At 54.4% G+C, this 18,448-nt stretch overlaps 1 protein-coding gene across 9 annotated transcripts in view; it reads left to right on the forward strand.

Annotated features, from left to right (window-relative positions):
* DAB2I (DAB2 interacting protein) overlaps positions 1-14,711 on the forward strand; it is a 217,053-nt gene extending 202,342 nt beyond the window's left edge. For 5 of the 9 annotated variants that reach the window (XM_011750486.3, XM_011750484.3, XM_011750488.3 and 2 more), the window contains 5 exons: positions 1,855-2,743; positions 3,524-3,676; positions 5,466-5,659; positions 10,625-10,712; positions 11,516-14,711. In XM_011750486.3, coding sequence (XP_011748788.2) covers positions 1,855-2,743; positions 3,524-3,676; positions 5,466-5,659; positions 10,625-10,712; positions 11,516-11,683 — 1,492 coding nt within the window. In that variant the 3' untranslated portion in view covers positions 11,684-14,711. The remainder of the gene's footprint in view (positions 1-1,854; positions 2,744-3,523; positions 3,677-5,465; positions 5,660-10,624; positions 10,713-11,515) is intronic. The other 4 variants (XM_011750494.3, XM_011750487.3, XM_011750485.3 and 1 more) reach the window with 3 other exon arrangements.
* Positions 14,712-18,448: the final 3,737 nt, after the last annotated feature.

The following is an 18,448-nucleotide window of genomic DNA, read 5'->3' on the forward strand; positions in this document are numbered from 1 at the left end:
AAGAGAATGCCTGCCTAGTGTTTATAAAACAAACCTGGCAAGACTTGAGTTGTACAGGTCCTAAGTGGTGAACCTCCATTTGGGAATAATCAGGGAAGCCTTCCTAGAGGAGATGATGCTATAGTTTTTTTCTTTTCTTTTCTTTTCTTTTTTAATGTTTTAAGAAAAGTATCATTTCCATTGGTGGAAAAGGCATTCTAGGTAGAGGGACAAAGACATGATGTGTCAAAGAATAATTGTCTCAAATAACCCCCAGCATTTCCAGATCCCCTGATATTTGTTAAAAATACACATGTTCCTGGTATTTCCTGAGCCTGAGTCAGAATCTTCAGAAGTGGTGTTTACCTGGAGGTGTTTTCAATAGGAGTTCGGTGACTCTGCCAGGCTTGGAGGCTGGGAACCCCAGAAAACATAAAGTGTTGCTGAGACCCAGTCCTGGGGTCTGCTTTGCCTAAGTAAGACACACACAAGGCAGATTGGAAGGCAAAACGTTCTTGTTTAAGTCAAAATAGGGACATTTCTTTCAGTTCATGGTGAAGCATTTCTGCTCCACCCCTACTCTCCCCTCTCCCACCGGGGATCCCTCTTATCCCAGCATGTGAGGCCGTGGCTGCAGCAGCAGAGTTGGGAGTATGGTCTCCCTGAGGCAGTGGCAAGGCAGGCTTTTAAGCAGAGGAGGGTGCTGAGATCAAGAACCTGCTGAGATCAAGAACCTGGGGTTAGGGGAGCCTAGGAGGGGCCAGAGATGCAGGTCTGCTGAGTCTTGCATTGGATCTGTTCGGTGAATGTGCCAAGCGAAGCCAAGCAGAGTCCCAGGCCAAGAGTTTGAAGTGGGGGGTGCGGTGGACAGCCCTTGAGCGGCTGAGAGGCAGCCGGGCCCGTGAGTTCTGAAAAGACTGACCTGGCGTGTGGCCTGGGCAGCCAGGTTCCCACTGCTCTCCATCTTTCCTGGCTCATCTGCTGCTCTAGCCAGCTCTCCCAGGCCCATGAGCATTGCAGCCCCGAGTGGCTGCTGCTGCCCATCTCAGGGAGTGGCGCTTCCTTGCCATCTGAGGCTAAGCCAACCCATTCCGCATTCCAAGCCATATCAACCCCCCCAAGTCCTTGCTGCCTTCAGTTCCCCCCACCCACGTTCTTCTCTCCAAAGCCCCCCCGGCCCCCACCACAGTTATGCTTTCTTCCAAAGGAGCTAGCTTCTGGGGAGGGGCCAGGGAGAGGCCAGAGAAAAGCGTAGAGTGAGGAGGAGGCCAGGGCAAGTGCAGCCCTCCCACCGAGTCATGCTCTCCATGGAGCCTGCTCTCATTCCTTGTTTTTGCCAGGAACTCCAGCCCCCGCCTGCCAGTCAAACAAGGGAGCGGCAGCAGGAGGCTGGGCAAGAGGAGGTTTCACCGGGCCCCCACTTCAGTTACCAGTCTGATTAGGAACAAGAGGGAAGAGGCAGAGGGAACCCAGTGACTCTGAAGTTGGAGTTCTCAATGCAGGATCCGTGGATAGCAGAGAGCCACTGAGTTGTGGCTTAGGGCTTAGCTAAGGAGGAGTTTTCCAGAGCAAGCCAGGCCCCAGTACCCATTGTCCCAAGATGCAGCTGAACAGGGAAGGGGTCTTCCAGGCAGCGCGGCCTGAAATGTGCAGTGCTGGCCCCTAAAGAAGAGGTTCTGTGCAGGAGCAGCCGCCTCAGCCTCTGGTCCCCGGATTCTCCCACTCCTGTTACCCGAGCGCATCCATCTCCCCAGCGCTGGCTTGGGCTGCCAGGCCCCGGCAGGTTGGTGGGTGCTGTCGGTTTGGACCCGCCTTGGCTGCACTCACAGTTCTTCTTTTCCCCTTCTTTCCCTGTGTGTGCTTGTCTCCCTGCAGTCTGATAGATTTCACCCGGTTACCGTCTCCAACCCCCGAAAACAAGGACTTGTTTTTTGTCACAAGGTCCTCCGGGGTCCAGCCCTCACCTGCCCGCAGCTCGAGTTACTCGGAAGCCAACGAGCCTGATCTTCAGATGGCCAACGGTGGCAAGAGCCTCTCCATGGTGGACCTCCAGGATGCCCGTGCGCTGGATGGGGAGGCAGGCTCCCCAGCGGGCCCCGATGTCCTCCCCACAGATGGGCAGGCCCCTGCAGCTCAGCTGGTGGCTGGGTGGCCAGCCCGGGCAACCCCAGTGAGCCTGGCAGGGCTGGCCACGGTGCGGCGGGCAGGCCAGACACCAACCACACCAGGCACCTCCGAGGGCGCGCCAGGCCGGCCCCAGCTGTTGGCACCGCTCTCCTTCCAGAACCCTGTGTACCAGATGGCGGCTGGCCTGCCGCTGTCACCCCGCGGCCTTGGCGACTCAGGCTCTGAGGGCCACAGCTCCCTGAGCTCACACAGCAACAGCGAGGAATTGGCGGCCGCTGCCAAGCTGGGAAGTTTCAGCACTGCCGCGGAGGAGCTGGCTCGGCGGCCCGGTGAGCTGGCACGGCGACAGATGTCACTGACTGAAAAAGGCGGGCAGCCCACGGTGCCACGGCAGAACAGCGTTGGCCCCCAGAGGAGGATCGACCAGCCTCCGCCCCCACCCCCGCCGCCACCTCCTGCCCCCCGCGGCCGGACGCCCCCCAACCTGCTGGGCACCCTGCAGTACCCAAGACCCTCAAGCGGAACCCTGGCATCGGCCTCACCTGATTGGGCAGGCCCCAGTACCCGCCTGAGGCAACAGTCCTCTTCCTCCAAGGGGGACAGCCCAGAACTGAAGCCACGGTCAGTGCACAAGCAGGTCAGTGCCACTAGTCAGAGGGCAGGGCTGGGCACTTGGGCCCAGCTGGGCTGTCATACCCCATACCATCCTCCTCCTCTCAGTCATTTCACCTCCTCCCTCACCCAGCTGCCATCCCATCCCACCAGCCTGCCACATGCACCACCACCCCCTCCCCCTGGCTTCTTCCTGAATCCTGTGAACCAGGGACACTGTAGCCTTGGGGAACTCCAGGCCTTTCTGTCAGTGCCCCTAGGGGCAGGCTGGGGTCAGAGAGAAAGAGTGCATTCATCTTCAGTTCCAAGCCTGTCGAAGCCCTCACCCAAAGTAGGAGTCATCCTGCCCTACTCTGGCCCCACACTCCCCTCCCAAAATGTTTTCACAGGCTGGACAGACCTCCAGGCACAACCACCTGGAGCATGGATGGCCCTGTCACCCAAAGGCTGCAGGCGGTGTCTGGAGTGGAGGTGCCTTGGGCTGACAGCCCAGCCTGGCCCTGTCCTCCTCTCAGCTCAGCCTGCCCTGGTGCCCCCAGTGGCAGGGTCACTCTCTGTCCCCTTGGCAGCAGAGGGTGCTGCTCAGGAGGCCACCTGGCACCTATCGGCTCTGCCTTCAGCTACCGTCTGAGAGACAGAGTTCCTGGGTGGGGACTGCCTCTGTAGGCGCTCAGTCAGCTGGAGGACCCTTCCCTCCCCACCATGTCCCAGAGCTGCTTGTCCTTGTGGCTCACCTGGGCCACTAATGCCCTTCCTGCTTGCCCTCCTCCTCCCTCCAGCCCCTCACAGCTGTGTTTCATTGTAGGGCCCTTCACCCGTGAGCCCCAATGCCCTGGACCGCACAGCTGCTTGGCTCTTGACCATGAACGCGCAGTTGTTAGAAGACGAGGGCCTGGGCCCAGACCCCCCCCACAGGGATAGGCTAAGGAGTAAGGACGAGCTCAGCCAAGCAGAAAAGGTAAAGCTGGACCCTGGCAGCTCGGGGCAGGGCGGGGCTGCCTCCTGGAGCAGCTGGTAGGAGTCTCTCCCCCAGGTCCCCCAGCAGTGGGTGCTTGTGTCCTTGTGAAGGGCTTGTCCCCTCTGAGCCCCTGTTCCCTGTGAGGATAGCAGTCAGTAGGGTCTGGAAGAAAAGTAACAAGAGGGATGGATTAGCAGCTTAGACCTGAGGCTTCCCATCTACAGATTGGAATCACAAGGGAATTGTCTTAGATACAGACTCCTGGGACCTCTGGGAAGGCTCCTTAGCCTGGGGCAACTGAGGCAGCTGAGCTTCCTGAGGACCTGGGGGTTGAGGGGCTGAGGGGCTGAGGGTGCCCAAGAGACATATAGAGCCCCCCTGAGGGAGCCTAGTACCTGAGGAGGCAGAGGCATGGGTCCCCAGGATGACTGGGAGAGCCACCCCAGCCTGGCCTCCGGGGCTTGTGCCTGCCCACGGCCTGGCTCTTCACCACTCTGGTCTCCACCAGGGCCTGGGAAAGAAACAGCAGTTACCAGCATTAGGGGTGGGGTCAGGCTACCATTGAGATGTTTTCTTCCTCACTCCTGGGAAAAGAACCTATTCTGAAAATCAAAATCTCACTCTGCCACACACATCTAGCATCTGCTGGGGCAGGGGGATGCTTTGTTGGTCTCCCAAGCCTTCCGGCTGTGGCAGCTGCTCTGGATCGGGGGGTAGTTTTTGTCTCCTACTGCCAGCTTCAGTCCATGTAGACGGAGGAACCAGCGCAGGCCCCAGATCGGCAGGCGCTTCTCCACTCCCCTCTGGATGCTCTCGCCCCTCCGGGCCCCAGGAAAGCCTGTGGCAGCCTCTCGAGCAAGGGTATTGGGGTCAGAATGGCAGAACTTCTCCCTGGCCTCAGGCGAGGCCCATCTCCATGCTGCATCCTGCCGCCACCACCATCCCTGGTCCACTACATCCACCTGCTTTCACCATAGTTACGTGAAGGGGACCAGAGGACAGGGGACACAGTGCTCCCAGAGCCAGAGTTTGGCTGGGGAGCGAGGAGGCCTGGCCTCACTCCAGGCTCTTTGCATCCCTGTGTCCTCATGGCGTCTGGCCCCTCTCGATCCCGGCGTTGGCCTTTCCTTGCCCAGCACAGAGCACCTGGCTCCTCTGTGCAGCCACGCCGCTTCCCAGCCTCGTCCACATCCCTGTTCCTCCCTGATGCTTGGGGTCTGTGCTGGACTGAGGCAGATCCAGAGCCTGGACCACCTGCCTTTCAATTCTCTCTCTCTCCATTTCCTCATGCCACTGCCACCCTCTGGCTTTAGATTCAAACAGAGGCTGGGAAGCTGGGATCTTACCCTGCTAGTCAGTCGCTCTTCATGTGACATGGTCTCCTTGTCTGGGCCTCAGTTTCCCCTCCTGCAGAGCTCCCACCTCTCAGGGTGCTGTCACACGTCCTTCATATATCCAAGGGTTCTTTAACCTTTGTCATAAAAAGTTCAAAGCCCTAGTTACACCCTTACCCCTGGGATTTGGGTTTGAGTCTTCATCCCCGCCATAGCCATACAGGTCAGGCTGGGAGCTTGGAGTGGAGACCCCCTGGTGGGGAACAGGCACACGTCTGGCTGCAGCCCCCACCAGCTGGGCTCCTTGGGCATCTCTTTGCTATGTGAAGTGGGCAGGTCACAGCCACTGGGGCCTTCCAAGTGGGGCTCCTCCTACCCTTCCTCCCACTCGGGCTGACGAAGCTGTGCTCTCTGTGTCCTGGGTGCTGTGCCCGTGGATGCTGCTCTCCTGGTAGGACCTGGCGGTACTGCAGGACAAGCTGCGAATCTCCACCAAGAAGCTGGAGGAGTATGAGACCCTGTTCAAGTGCCAGGAGGAGACGACGCAGAAGCTGGTGCTGGAGTACCAGGCACGGCTGGAGGAGGGAGAGGAGCGGCTACGGCGGCAGCAGGAGGACAAGGACATCCAGATGAAGGGCATCATCAGCAGGTGGGGCCCACACCTGTCTGGCCCGGCCACAGGCACAGGCAGGGCAGCCATCGCTGCCTTCAAGGAGGCCCCTGGTGGGAGAGCCTCCTCAAAGGATGAGCTGAGTGTGGAGAGGAGGAGGGAAGAGAGTGGCTGGACAGTGGGAACAGCGTGAGCACAGGCCTGGAGGCAGAAGGTGGCCTAGAAGGTGGGCAGCCCACGCAGAATACAAAGCTGGGGATGAGGCTGGACCAGTGACAGCTGGCTCCCGATGGGCCTGAGCCCCTACAAGGAGCCATGCCATCTTAGCGCTCTCAGGGACGTTGAGAAGCTGGATTGGGGGGTGCCAGGAAAGACAGTGAGAACCAAATACAGGGTAAGAAAAGTGGGAATGAGCATCAGTTACGTACAGTAGGTGAAGGTGGAAGACACAGCATAGCCCCCAGATTCCTACCAAGAGTGTCTGGGTGTGGGCGTATCAGGGTGCCAGTTACTGAGCTGGGAACTGTTAAGAGGAGTGGTTTGGGTGGGGAGGGAGAGGGGGATGGTACCAGTCTGATATCCTGAGTTTTAAGCCTGGGTTATCTGGGAAAGGGCTTCAGAGGAACAGCAAGTTTTAATGCTGACTCTCATCTTTTTGAAGGCTTATGTCAGGCTCCATGGTGACGCCTCCATCTCTGTCTCTGCCTGTGGGTAGGGCATGTCTACCTTGGTGTCAGGCAGGGAGTGCAGTCAACCCCAGGGTCCCAGTTGTGGAGTTTACTTCCTTCTAATACCAAGCATGGGAGGACAGACAGTGTGTCTTGTTTGCATTGGCCTGGTCTAAGACCCCATCAGCTGGACAGACCAAGCAGGTGTGCAAGAGCCAGGAAGGCCTCCACTCCATGCTTTGTCCATGGCATAAGGCCTTCCCGGATTCCTCCTATTTAGACGACCTGTTTCTCTGTTCCTGACTGTTGTTTGTTTCATTTACTTGTAGTTTTGTTCATTATAAAATAGTTAACATGAGTGAAACCAGGGTGATTAGAAACCTGCTGTTCACTTGATCTCCAGCTCTGCTCTTGGCTCACCTTGTGTGTGTTTCCAAGAATGGAAATGCTTTTCAATTTAACTGCCTTCTCCACATTGTTTGTATTCTCTGATACTTGCATGTTCTGAATTCAGAGACTTGCTTAACACGTTCGTTTCTACTAACCAGTCCTGGAATATTTCCTCCTTAATGTAAGTGCCAATTAGGTAGATAGTGTTCAAGTATTCCATATCCTTACTGGCTTTTCTATTTCTCCCTTCATTCCAACTGGTGTTTGCTTTATATACACTGAAACTATTCTTAGGTGCATACACATTTAGGCTATTTATGTACTATTGTTGAATTAACCTCTGTCATTATAAAATCACCTTCTTTATCCCTTGGAATATTCTTTGCTATGAAATCTGCCTTGTCTGCTATTAATGTAGCCACCCCAACTTCCTTTTGATTTGTGTTAGTATGGTATAGCTTTTTTCATCCTCGTGCCTTTAACTCATTGTCTTAGTTCATTCAGGCTGCTATAACAAGATACCTTAGACTGGGTAATTTATAAACAACAGAAAATGTATTGTCCCCAGTTCTGAAGTCTAACATCAAAATGCCAGCAGATTCAGGGTATAATGAGGACTCTCTGCTTCATATTATAGTGCCCTGTTGCTGTGTTCTCACATTGTCGGGGGTGTGAACAAGCTCCCTTGGGCTTCTTGTATAATATAAAAGCACTAATCCCATTTTTGAAGGCAAAGCCCATATGATGTAATCACCTCTCAAAAACCCTACCTATTAAGATAATCACCTTGGGGGTTAGGTGTCAACGTATGAATTTAGAGGGTGACACAAACATTCAGAGCATAACACTCATCTATATATGAAGTGAGTTTGTTTTACAGGCACCATACTGTTGGGTCTTGCTTTTGTCTAAATGTTTCTGCCTTTTAATTGGATTGTTTTGACCATTTACATTTATTGTAATTACTGATATATTTAAATCTGTTGCCTTGTTTCCTATTTGTACCATCTATTCTTTTTTTCCTGCCTTCTTTTGGACTGAGCATTTTTTTATGATTCCATTTTGTCTCCTATTGACTTATTAGCTCTATCTCTTTTTTGCTCTAGGGCAGGGATTGGCAAACTTTCTACAAAGGAGCAGATCAAAAGTATTTTAGGCTTTGTAGGCCATATGGCTCTATTGCAACTGTTCAGCTCTGCTGTTGTAGCAGAACTATCTGTGTGAGATGGCTGTTTACAAAAACAGGCAATGGTCCAGATTTGGCCCTCACCCTGAGGCTGTAATGACAGGGAGTCTGTCATTGTCTTTGTTCCTCTGTACTTTATGTATCTGTTTTCCCTGGCTGTTTGTAAGATACTTTTTTCTTTTTTTTTAAATCACTGGTTGTCAGTAGTTTGATTGTGATGTTCATTGGTGTGGTTTTCTTCTAGTTTCTTGGGTCTTGGGTTGTATGTCTGCAGTCCCACCTCCCCGCATTTCTTTCTCTGGGATTCCTAGCACACGTGCATTAGGCTGACTCATATTGTCCTGTATATCACTGATGCTGTGTTATCTTCTTCATTTTTCTTCTGTTTTTTGTCTTTGATAGTTTCTATGACTATGTCTTCAAGTTTGCTAATTATTTCTTCTTCAGTGTGTAACCTGCTATTAATCTGATCCAGTATTTTTTCACTGCAGATAATTATATTTTTCACCTCTTAGAATTTCCATTTTGCTTTAAATTCCATCAGTTTTAATTCTCATTGTGCTTTTACTTCTATTTTCTGAAACATGTAGAATGTATTTATAATACCTTGTTGTTTTCATGTCCTTGTCTAATTCTATCATCTGTGACATCTGAGTCTGTTTTTACTGATTTATTTTCCACCTGCTTACGAGTTTTTCTACTTCTCTCTGTATACTTAGTAATTTTTGGTTGGATGCCAGGCATTGTGAATCTTACAGTTAGGTGCTGAATGTTTTTGTGTCCCTTTAAATCCTTTCTAGGGGCTTTGTTCTGGGAGACAGTGAGGTTACTTGGAATCTGTTCAATCCTCTCGGGGTTTCCTTTTAAGTTTTGTTAGGCTGCGTCCTGCAGAGCCTTTAGTCTTGGCCTAACGTGGCCCTGCTGCTGAGGGGGTTTCCTTCCACGGTCCTCTGTGATTCCCAGTGTTAGTGCGTCACTCCACTCTTGCTGGTACAACATGAACTGCTTCTGGGATTGTTTTGTGTTCTCCTTTCTGATGGTTCTTGCCTAGCCTGGTAATTTTCTCATCTGCGTGCAGATATTATTCAGTCAGAGACACAAGGGGAACCCCCACTTGGGAGCTGTGTGGAGTTTATCTCTGCCTCTTGCTCCTCTCTAGCTGTCTGCCCTGCAAGTCCCACACTTTGACCTTCCTGACCTGCCTGTCTCCTCAGCTCAGTGAGGCTGCTGACTCTGCCTTCCCTCTGCTTCCAGGCCGTTCACTGGGCTCACCTTGTTGGTTTCCGTTCTCCTAGAAATTATTGTACTGCATTGCCTATATTATGTCCAGATTTCTGGTTTGTTTGTTTGGTTTTTAATAAAGAGATGGGGTCTCGCCATGTTACCCAGGCTGGTCTTGAATTCCTAGCCTCAAGTGATCCACCCTCCTTGGCCTCCCAAAGTGCTGAGATTATAGGCGTGAGCCAATGTGCCTGGCCCTATTTGTTTTTAAGATGAGGGTAAATACAGTCTCCTTCCAATCTAATTTTCCTTAACAAAACTAATACCCTCCCCACACCCCACACCCAGCACAAGCTTTCCTCAGAGTGGTACCTTCCTATATTGGGGAACCTGCCCCGAGGGTCCCCCCCTGCCACCACTCCTCCTGGTTAGTGCTCCCTGAACTGCTGCCCTGCTGCCCCCATTACAGTCCCATGCCCGGCACTGTGGCTCCCTGTGTGTCTGCTGTGAGTGGGCCAAGGGCTTGCCCAGGGTGCGGTGGCTACTCTGGGCTGGAGGAGTCAAGAGGGCAGGGATGGAGAGAAGCCTTGGGAGTGGAGGGCTCATCTGAGAAGAGTGTGCGGAACAAGGAGAATGGATGCTGAGGCCAAAGCCCTGTGGAACCCCCATGTCCAGGGGCAGACAGGACAAGGCATCTGAGACAGGCAGACCCAGAGAGTGTGGAATCCCAAAGCCAAAGGAGAGTGGGAAGGTGGGAGTGCCCAGCAGTGAGAGTGTCTCAGGAGCCAGCCAGGTGGGGCCGGGGGGGCTCCCAGGGAGGGAGCAGCAGGACAGAGCCAGCCTCCTGCCCACTGAGCTTCTGCAGATGGTGTCCCCCAGCCTCTGCTCATTGTCCTACCTGCACACCGGTCCTTCAGATGTCTCCTACCGATGTGCCACCTCCCAGCCCACCCTCCAGGAAAAGTCACTGCTTTCTGCTCTTTGTTCCAGGGACCTGAGCTTTCCACTAGAGCAGCTGCTCCATGCAGGGTGTAGTTAGTTACTCGTGCCTCCTGCCCTGTGAATTCCTTGAGGGAAAGGACTAGAGTTCATTCATCTTGGTACCTCGAGTGCCCAGTGCAGAGTCTGCACAACTTTGTGAAGATGGCAGGGGCAGGGCGGAAAAAGTTCTAGAGCCTTTCAGGGCCTTCATCGTTCCAGCACCTGCCTAGCTCTAGGGGTTTTGAAGATCTAACACCCATTCCCACCCATCTTGGCTCCTAGAAGAACATCGGGAAGGGGGCAGCCCAGGGGCCTCTGGGGCTTTAGGAGCAGCAAGTGTGGGATGTGGAGGTAAGGAAGGAGGCCCAGCAGTGTCAGTTGCTGGGAGTCGGCTGGAAGGCCTCTGTCCCAGGCAAGTATGGGAGGCAAGTCTGTGACCCAAGGAGGGGGTCTCCTAGTGTGTCCCTGCTCTGCGTGGGGTTGATGGGCTTGTTCCCACACCCTCCCCACCTCTGTTGCCTCCAGGGCCAGCCTGACTGTCCCTGTCTCTGGCTATAGGTTGATGTCTGTGGAGGAAGAACTGAAGAAGGACCATGCAGAGATGCAAGCAGCTGTGGACTCCAAACAGAAGATCATTGATGCCCAGGTGGGGGCTCTGGCCCTTTGGTCAGCCACAAGAGTTAAAGGGCCTGGGATTAGGAGGGGGTGACTTGAGCCTCTCCATCCTCAGTCATACCTCACTGCAGACACTGAGGGGAATAAGAAACCAGAATCTCTGCCCTGAGAAGTCAGACCTGTGGTCTTAGTGGGCCATAAGCTCACTGGGACAGGCTGTGAAAGGAGGGAGTCAGCTCCTCCCCTGCCGGGGCTGTTGGTGGGTATTGTCTTTCACCAGGACTGCTGACCAAAGAGTGGAAGCTACCAGGAGGGAGGTGGGGTTAGGAGTGATGGCAGACTGGTCAGAGGGAGCAGAGGGACTCTTGTTCACAGCTGTGGCATCCAGGCTGCATTGAGGGGAGACATGAAAGGCTCTCTGGCTCCAGCCTCCTTTACTCAGGGCTGCACTGCTTTCCTTTACTCGCCCAGGAGTAGGCTGGGCCTTGCTCAGACTGTAAACTGCATAGACCAGGAGCGGTGACCTCTAGTGTGTCACGCAGACACATGTGAGCAAGGGTGCCGGCTCCAGGGGCCTCAGGCAGCCCATAGATAGCACCAGAGCTGCTCCATTTGGGATGGTAAGCAGGCAGCGAGGCTGCATCCATGATGCTGCAGAGGCCTCTGCCCGCCTTCTCTTGCCAACTGCTCGCAGCCTGGAGCCTGCCTGCCCCCCTCATCTCTAGGCCACCCCATTCCTTACTATCCCAGTGCTTGTCGTAGGTACACAAGGCCCTAAGGAGGCCCCTAAGGAGCCTGTCCCATGACCCCCGCTCACACCCCCATTGTCCACAGGAGAAGCGCATTGCCTCGCTGGATGCCGCCAATGCCCGCCTCATGAGTGCCCTGACCCAGCTGAAAGAGAGGTACAGCATGCAAGCCCGTAACGGCATCTCCCCCACCAACCCCACCAAATTGCAGATTACTGAGAACGGCGAGTTCAGAAACAGCAGCAATTGTTAACCTGCCTGAGGAGGGAGGAAGCTACCCAAGGAGAGGGGGACTGTGGTGGCCAAGGGCAGGGTCTCGGCCTGGGGAGGCACCCACGGTTGCAGCCCCAGCGCAGGTGTCAGGAGGCCGAGCCTCCCCTCCCCGCCGCTGTCCAGGAGGTGGCCGCAGAGGGAGCCGCCAGAGACTGAAGCAGCGTGAGGCGAGGTCACCAGCCGCTCCCTGTGGGGTGCGGGCAGAAGAGACTGCACGCTGGGGAGTGGGGACAGCCTGGTGAGGCAGAGGGCCTGCCAAAAACATGTCTGTTGGTTCCTGAATGTGGCGTGTCCTTGTCCTCCTGGATCTGGCCGAGTGCATGTTCCCCACATCCGTGCCAGGGAGGGGGCTTCTTGGAGGGGGGATTCAAGGACTAGGGGCCTATACCTGTGGCTTCCCCTCACCTCCTTGGGGGGCCCAGGACTCCCTGGCAGCCAAGCCCTGTCCTGCGGGACCTGGCACTTGGTGGATTGGTTGGCAGGCAGGAAGATAGGAGGACACAGGGCAGGAGGTCAGTGTCCCCTGCCTGTCTCCATCCGAAGCACCTGTCACTGCATGCGGCCTATTGGGACCTTCCTGGCTGTGAGGAACTGAGGATTCCTACCCACCCACCCCCTCTGAACCTGTCCCCAGAGCGCCACCTGCCACCTTCTTCCCTGCCTTAGTTGTATTGCCAGATAGACCCAGTGAGGGCCATGGCTTTTTCTTGTGAGCTCTTATCCCTGTGGGGAGGACCCACAGCTTCCCACACTTCCCACACAGGCCCAGGCTGATGCTCTAGGGCTCCCAGAAGCCAAAGATCTGGGTGGATCTGGCCAGATGGCTCTGAGCACTGTATCTGCCTTCTCCTGGGGCCCAGCACACCCAGGGCACAGTGGCCCTGTAGGGAGTGCCACCTGGTGCTCACCCTGAGAGAAAAGGTGATCCTTCCTCTGAGTGATGGTTTAAAAAAAGATTCTAACGCCTGCAGGCCCTGAGAAGGTGGATAACTGTGATTTTTTTTCCTTTCACAGTATGCATTAGAAACAAAAGCCCGCTTGCTCGCTTGCTGGAACACAGGGGCCTTTTAAGTTGAGCGTGCGCACTGCATGGGAAATAGCGGCCCTGGAGGATGTTAGACTTGCTCCCTCTCCAAGACAGCAGCAGCCTGCACCCAGCCCCGTGTGTGCAGCCGGCCTCCTCCTCACCCTTCCCGGCCCCCGGCCAAGGACCCAGGCGCTGCATACAGGGGAGGGGCGCACCCCACAGCTGGGGCAGGTTTTCCTCAGCTCTAGGCTGTTCCGTAGCTTATCTGCCCCTCCCCCACTTTCAAGACAGATGAGCAGGAGCTTGGGTCTCTCTCGGCCCCTGTCTGTTCCCAGCCCCTGCAGATTCCGAGCAAGGGCCCTGGGTAACAAGGGTGGAAGTGGGGCCTTTGCCAGCAGAACCAAGGCAGGGTGAGCTGCAGGAACCACCCCACTGCCCCTGCAGCTGGAATGTGCCACAGAGGCCCCACCGGAAGGGTGGATGTGCTGGAGGGGTGGCCCAGAGCCATACTGCATCCACCCTGAGCTCAGGGACAGGTGACAGCAGCTGCTCTGGGAAGGGGCTCTTAGATGTAACCTACAATTCAGTTAGGCTAGAGACAGATGCTGGTGGAGGGAGGGCTGGGCCACCAGGGGTCACAGACCACAGGAAGATGGGAGGCAGGAGCAGAGGCCCTGCCCCCACCCCTTCCTGCCCCACTCCTGTCTTGTCCCCACCCATGCGCCTTCGTGCCTGAGACCAGGGTGACCACACAGGCAGGGCCTGGCTCCGATCTCATCCTCCCACTGCCCAGCGAGCCCTGCCCTCCTCTCCCCAGCCCCCTCCCACCGCTGCCTCGTAGAGTGACCTCGGACAGAGCCTCCTTAGCAATATGGGGAGGCTCCCAGGGCCTGGACAGGTGGGCTCGGAGGCCACCCGCTGTGGCCGGTGCCAGCTGCCCTTGCAGGGGTGGGTGAGCTCTCAGGCCGAGAGCCTTATTTACCTAGTGCAAAAACTGTAAAAGTGTACAGACTCTTCACAGATTTTTATCTTAATTGCAAGTCTGCCGATTTTGTAAATGTTCTTGGTGTTTGACTGTAATGTAACTATCTCACCTAATGTTTGTACATATCCTTTGGTCCTGGTGCTGCCGAGGGCTGGCCGGGACTGCTGCTCTCCCAAGGGTTTTATTTTATTTCTGAATCTAGAGAACAGTATTGGGCAGGAGGAAGAGGCTTGAGGTCTGCAGGGGTTGTTTTCCCTACCTGTGGCATTTATGTGTTGGCTTTGCAGCTGCTGTCTGGGTAGCGGCTGCTGGGGTGCTTTCACTGGGCCAGTCAACAGGGGCTCCTGCCCGGGCCACAGAGAACCTGAGTTCCCAGGAGCTGGGCCCTGCCTGCAGCCAGGGATGGGATTGCCAGAGGCCCTGGAGGGAAGGACAGTCCCCGCTGGGGAAAAACACAGCCCTGGGGCCCCCTGGTCACTGAGACTCAGCCTCTGCTGGAAAAAGCCACGCCCTCCCCGCTAGCACAGAGGCCTGACTGACTTTTTTGCTTAACTTCCATGTTCTGGGTGATGGAAACTGCCAAACCTCCTGTCAGTGAGGACTCTTTCCAACTGCCCAGAGAGTGGGGGTGGAGGACCGAGGCTACAGCTCCACACGCCCCGGTCCCCCAGAGCATCTGCCCCAAGTACACCTCCCGTTGCGCCCCGCACAACTGCGGGAGCCAGACTCTCCAGGGAAACAGCCCCTCTTTTCTACACACTCAGCCACAAAGCCCCCCAGCCCCCACACCGCGTCCCAGCTCCCCTCTTTTGTAAGTATGTGAAAAGGAAAAAATGCAAACATTGGAGTTTGGGCTGGAGCTCCTCCCTCCAGCTGCGACTTTTAACTATGTAATAATGTACAGAGGAAGCTGTTGGTGTTCTAAGACTCTGTGTGGCTGTGCAATTTCTGTACATTTGCAATTAGAAATATTAAAGATTTATTTAGCTATTTTAAGCCTGACTCGTGTCTCCATTCAGCTGTGTGATGTTACAGGGGTGACCCTGAGTCCGGAGTGGACGCTGGCCTTTATCAAGGGGACCCCAGCATCTGGTTCACTCTGGTGGCAGTCATGGGCAAGGGATACCCCTAAAGCCAGTGGTGGTGGTCTGGCCAGCTTGGCTCACTGGGTGATCTGGGATCGCCCCTCCTCCTCTGAGTTGGGGGGTCTCTGCACCAGGGAGTAGAGCAGTTGTCCTCTTAAAGGCTCTCCCTTGACTCTGACATGTTTGGAAGAGAAGTCTTCGCTGGCCCCACCACCTCCTGGGAGATAGGGCGGCCCCAGCACCTTCACTGCAGCACACACTGGCTCTTGGCAGGCGCTGCATTTAAGTGCTTTCGCATCCACTGACATCTGGCTCTGGGAGGGAAGAGACCAGGGAGAAGAGGTTGGCCCAGGTCCCAGCAAGTCGTGGCAGGGCTGAACTAAACATTTCCAAGCTTTCAACACCTTGAAAGTCAGACTCAGGCTCTCCCAACACGGCCCACCTGAAAGGCTGAACCCAGGCCCTTGTTGGGAAGTAACGAGCCCCCAAGCCCCTTCAGCTGCACCTGTGCAGAGAACCTTACAGCCCTGGGTCCTGCCCTGCGTCTTCAGCATACCAGGATCTGGTCTTTCACACGGTAACTCCAGATGCTCCAAGGGACAGGTCCTAGTCCCAGCCCTAGCCCAAACCCCTCAGAACCAGACACTGCCTGGGCCGAACTTCTGCTGGGGGCAAGGATACCTCTGGTCAAAAAGTCAGATGGAGCTCCGGGTCTGTCACCTAGACAGGTGCCTCTGGCTCTATTCAGGGATTGGGCCCCAGAGAGAAGCCTCGGGCTGTCCCTGTTCTTGCCCCTGCAGCCAGCTGGAAGCAAGTAGAGCAGAGCCACACACTGGAGCAGGGCTGTACCGTCACCCTCGCCAGTGGCCCCTGTGTCTCACCTCCCACCCTCCAGCACCCTGGCTTCTCAGGCTGTCCATCTCTAGTCTCCTGTGAGGACCCCTTCCCTCCGCTTGAGCCAGCCACTCCTGGGCCCACCCTGGGCTGCTGTCACCTCTGACCTCCTAGGAAAGTGTCATCCATGCTGCTCACAGTGGGCACAGCTGCCAAGCCGCCTCTGCTCATCCCCCACATCAGCACCGGTCTGTAGACCGGCCCCTTTTCTCGCCAATCCGTGTGTTCTCTCTGCCTTCCCCCACCAAGCCTAGACCCTGTGGGCTCCCTCCTCAGTCCCTCTCTTGACAATATTCCTTGACCACTTCGGCCCTGGGTCCACCCAACAGCCACAATCTCCAGGCCACCAAGCACTGCAGGAGAAAACTGAAAAACACCCCAGTTCTGACTGCCCTGTGGGTCCGTTCCCATCTCCATTCTCAGCTAGGCCTCCCTCTCATTCTCCACCCCAATTAATCCAAACTTCTACCTCTTTTCAGATCTCCTAGCCAGCCAACTGGCCCTTCTCTGAGCCCTGCCTCCTCCCACACTGGGAGACCCTCCGCCACCCCGTCTCCCCAGGCCGACCACCAGCATAGCTACCCCACCCCTCAGCAGCGGCAGGAGAGGAGGCAACCTGTTTCTTCCCAAGCCGCCCCTAGCCAGTTCCTGCATCCCTGCCTTTTGCTGCCTCCGTGGCCTCAACCTCCAGCCTGCCCCGCCCACACCCTGCTCTCCCACAGCATTTTAAAGTGCTAGGTCTCCACTTGCTCCAGGCTGTCTGCTTTTCTCTCCTTCAGCCAAGCTTCTTAAATGTATACTGCCTGCAGCGGCCTGCCATCTCCACAGCCTCAACCCTTATTCTCCCCTCGCCCGTCAAAACCTGACTTTGACCTCCCGCTCCTCCACCGCCCCATTGCTTCTGCACTGCTGTCCCGTCCCTGGGCTCAGGGACCGCCATCCCTTTGCTGGGGAGATGCTCATAAAGGACACAGAACTCAAGGAGACAGCAATGAATGGGACAAAGAAATCATTTGATGTTGATAGGAGGCATTTATTTTACTCTCATACTTGTATAAATGTAAGGGGTACAGGTGCAATTTTGTTGCATGGATATATTGCATAGAGGCAGAAGTTGGACTTTTAGTGTATCCATCACCCAAATAGTGTACATTCGCCCATTAAGTAACTTCTCATTACCCACCCCCCTTCCACCTCTCCACCCTTCTGAGGCTCCAGTGCTTACCATTTCACACTCCATGTGTACGCATTATTTTGCTTCCATTTATAAGACAGAAAATGCCATATTTGACTTTCTGAGTTGTTTCCGATAGCAGGAATTTATAATGAAGACACAAAAGGCATGAACTTCTATTTGTGGATAAAACAGCATCAACTAGAAAGCAAACTGCTGGAAATGCAAAGGAAGAAATTGACAGAAACAATTGCATTTGAGACTAACACACTACTAGTATTAGTTTATTACAGATCAAGGAGGCAAAAAAATAAGAACCAAGAGGATTTTAATAATTAATAAGGTTTAGTAACCTGGGATGCATCAAGCTCTTATCCTAGAGAGAGCACACCCTTTTTTCAATTATAATTTGGAACACTACCCGAAGCTGACTGTATACTGAGGTATGAAGAAAACCTTAGAAAGTTACCCAAAGAACAAATTCGGGCTACATTCTGTGTCTTGAAGCAAAAACAAAGAAAAATCCCAAAACCCAGAGATTGGTAATAAATGTTGAATTTTTAAAAACTACCATCAATAAGTTTAAAAAATATATATTGAATCAATAGATTCAAAAAGAAATTTGTCTTCTAATTGAACCAGAAGTATTGGTACATTGACCACATGCATTTCTCTCCTTTCCTCCGCAAACCACTATACTGACAGAAAAGAAATAAAAGGGTTATCCTCTGTAAGGACAAAATTAATTTGGGAGATAAGAGAATTTGGAAAACTTTGGCAGATGGAAGGGGATGAAGGAAGGAAGGAGTGAAGGCAAATTTAGCAGAGCAGAGGGAGAAACCAACCGGAAATGAGCTTATCAGGTCCCAAGGAACCCCCAGAGGCTCAGCAGTGGGAGGTCCCCCGGTGTGTTTCCAGGTGGGGGGCAGGGGAGGAGTCGGGGGAGGTACACTAGGCCAGAAACATGGGGATCAGAGCCCAGCCTCCTCTCGCTCCTCTGCACAGCCAGGAAACTACTCTTTCCCACTCATCTCCTTGTAAGGGACTGGACATTTAGTCTCTGGAGAAATGGAGCCAGGTATACTCTGGACCTGGGGACTCAAGGCAAAGCAGAGGGCTCTGTGAGGGTGGGGCTGCCAGCAATAATGTTCCTCTCCATCCCCCGCAGCCCCATCGCTGCTCCCAAAGTGCCCAGGGCCATGTGTCCAGCCCTCAGGGAGCTGATTGGAACATTCTTTGGAAAAACCAGCTCCCAGGTATATACCCCACCTGAGTCACCGTCTGAGCATCCCATGGTGGCACCCACCAGTCAACATGCCCTGCACACACACACACACACACACACACACGAAGAACACAGACAGTTGAGGACTCCCCAGACCGTTGAGGAAAGCTTGCAGCGTAAAAAGAAGAGGCCAACTCAACCAGCCTGTAAAAGGAAACAGAGGCAATGCAGGGAAGAGATGAGCCTTAAAAAAATAATCCACAACTAGCAGGACACAGTGGCTCCCGCCTGTAATCCCAGCACTTTGGGAGGCCGAGGCAGGTGGATCACCTAAGGTCAAGAGTTTGAGACCAGC

Source organism: Macaca nemestrina, chromosome 14 (assembly GCF_043159975.1).
Source record: "Macaca nemestrina isolate mMacNem1 chromosome 14, mMacNem.hap1, whole genome shotgun sequence".
In the NCBI taxonomy this organism is placed as follows: Eukaryota; Metazoa; Chordata; class Mammalia; order Primates; family Cercopithecidae; genus Macaca; species Macaca nemestrina.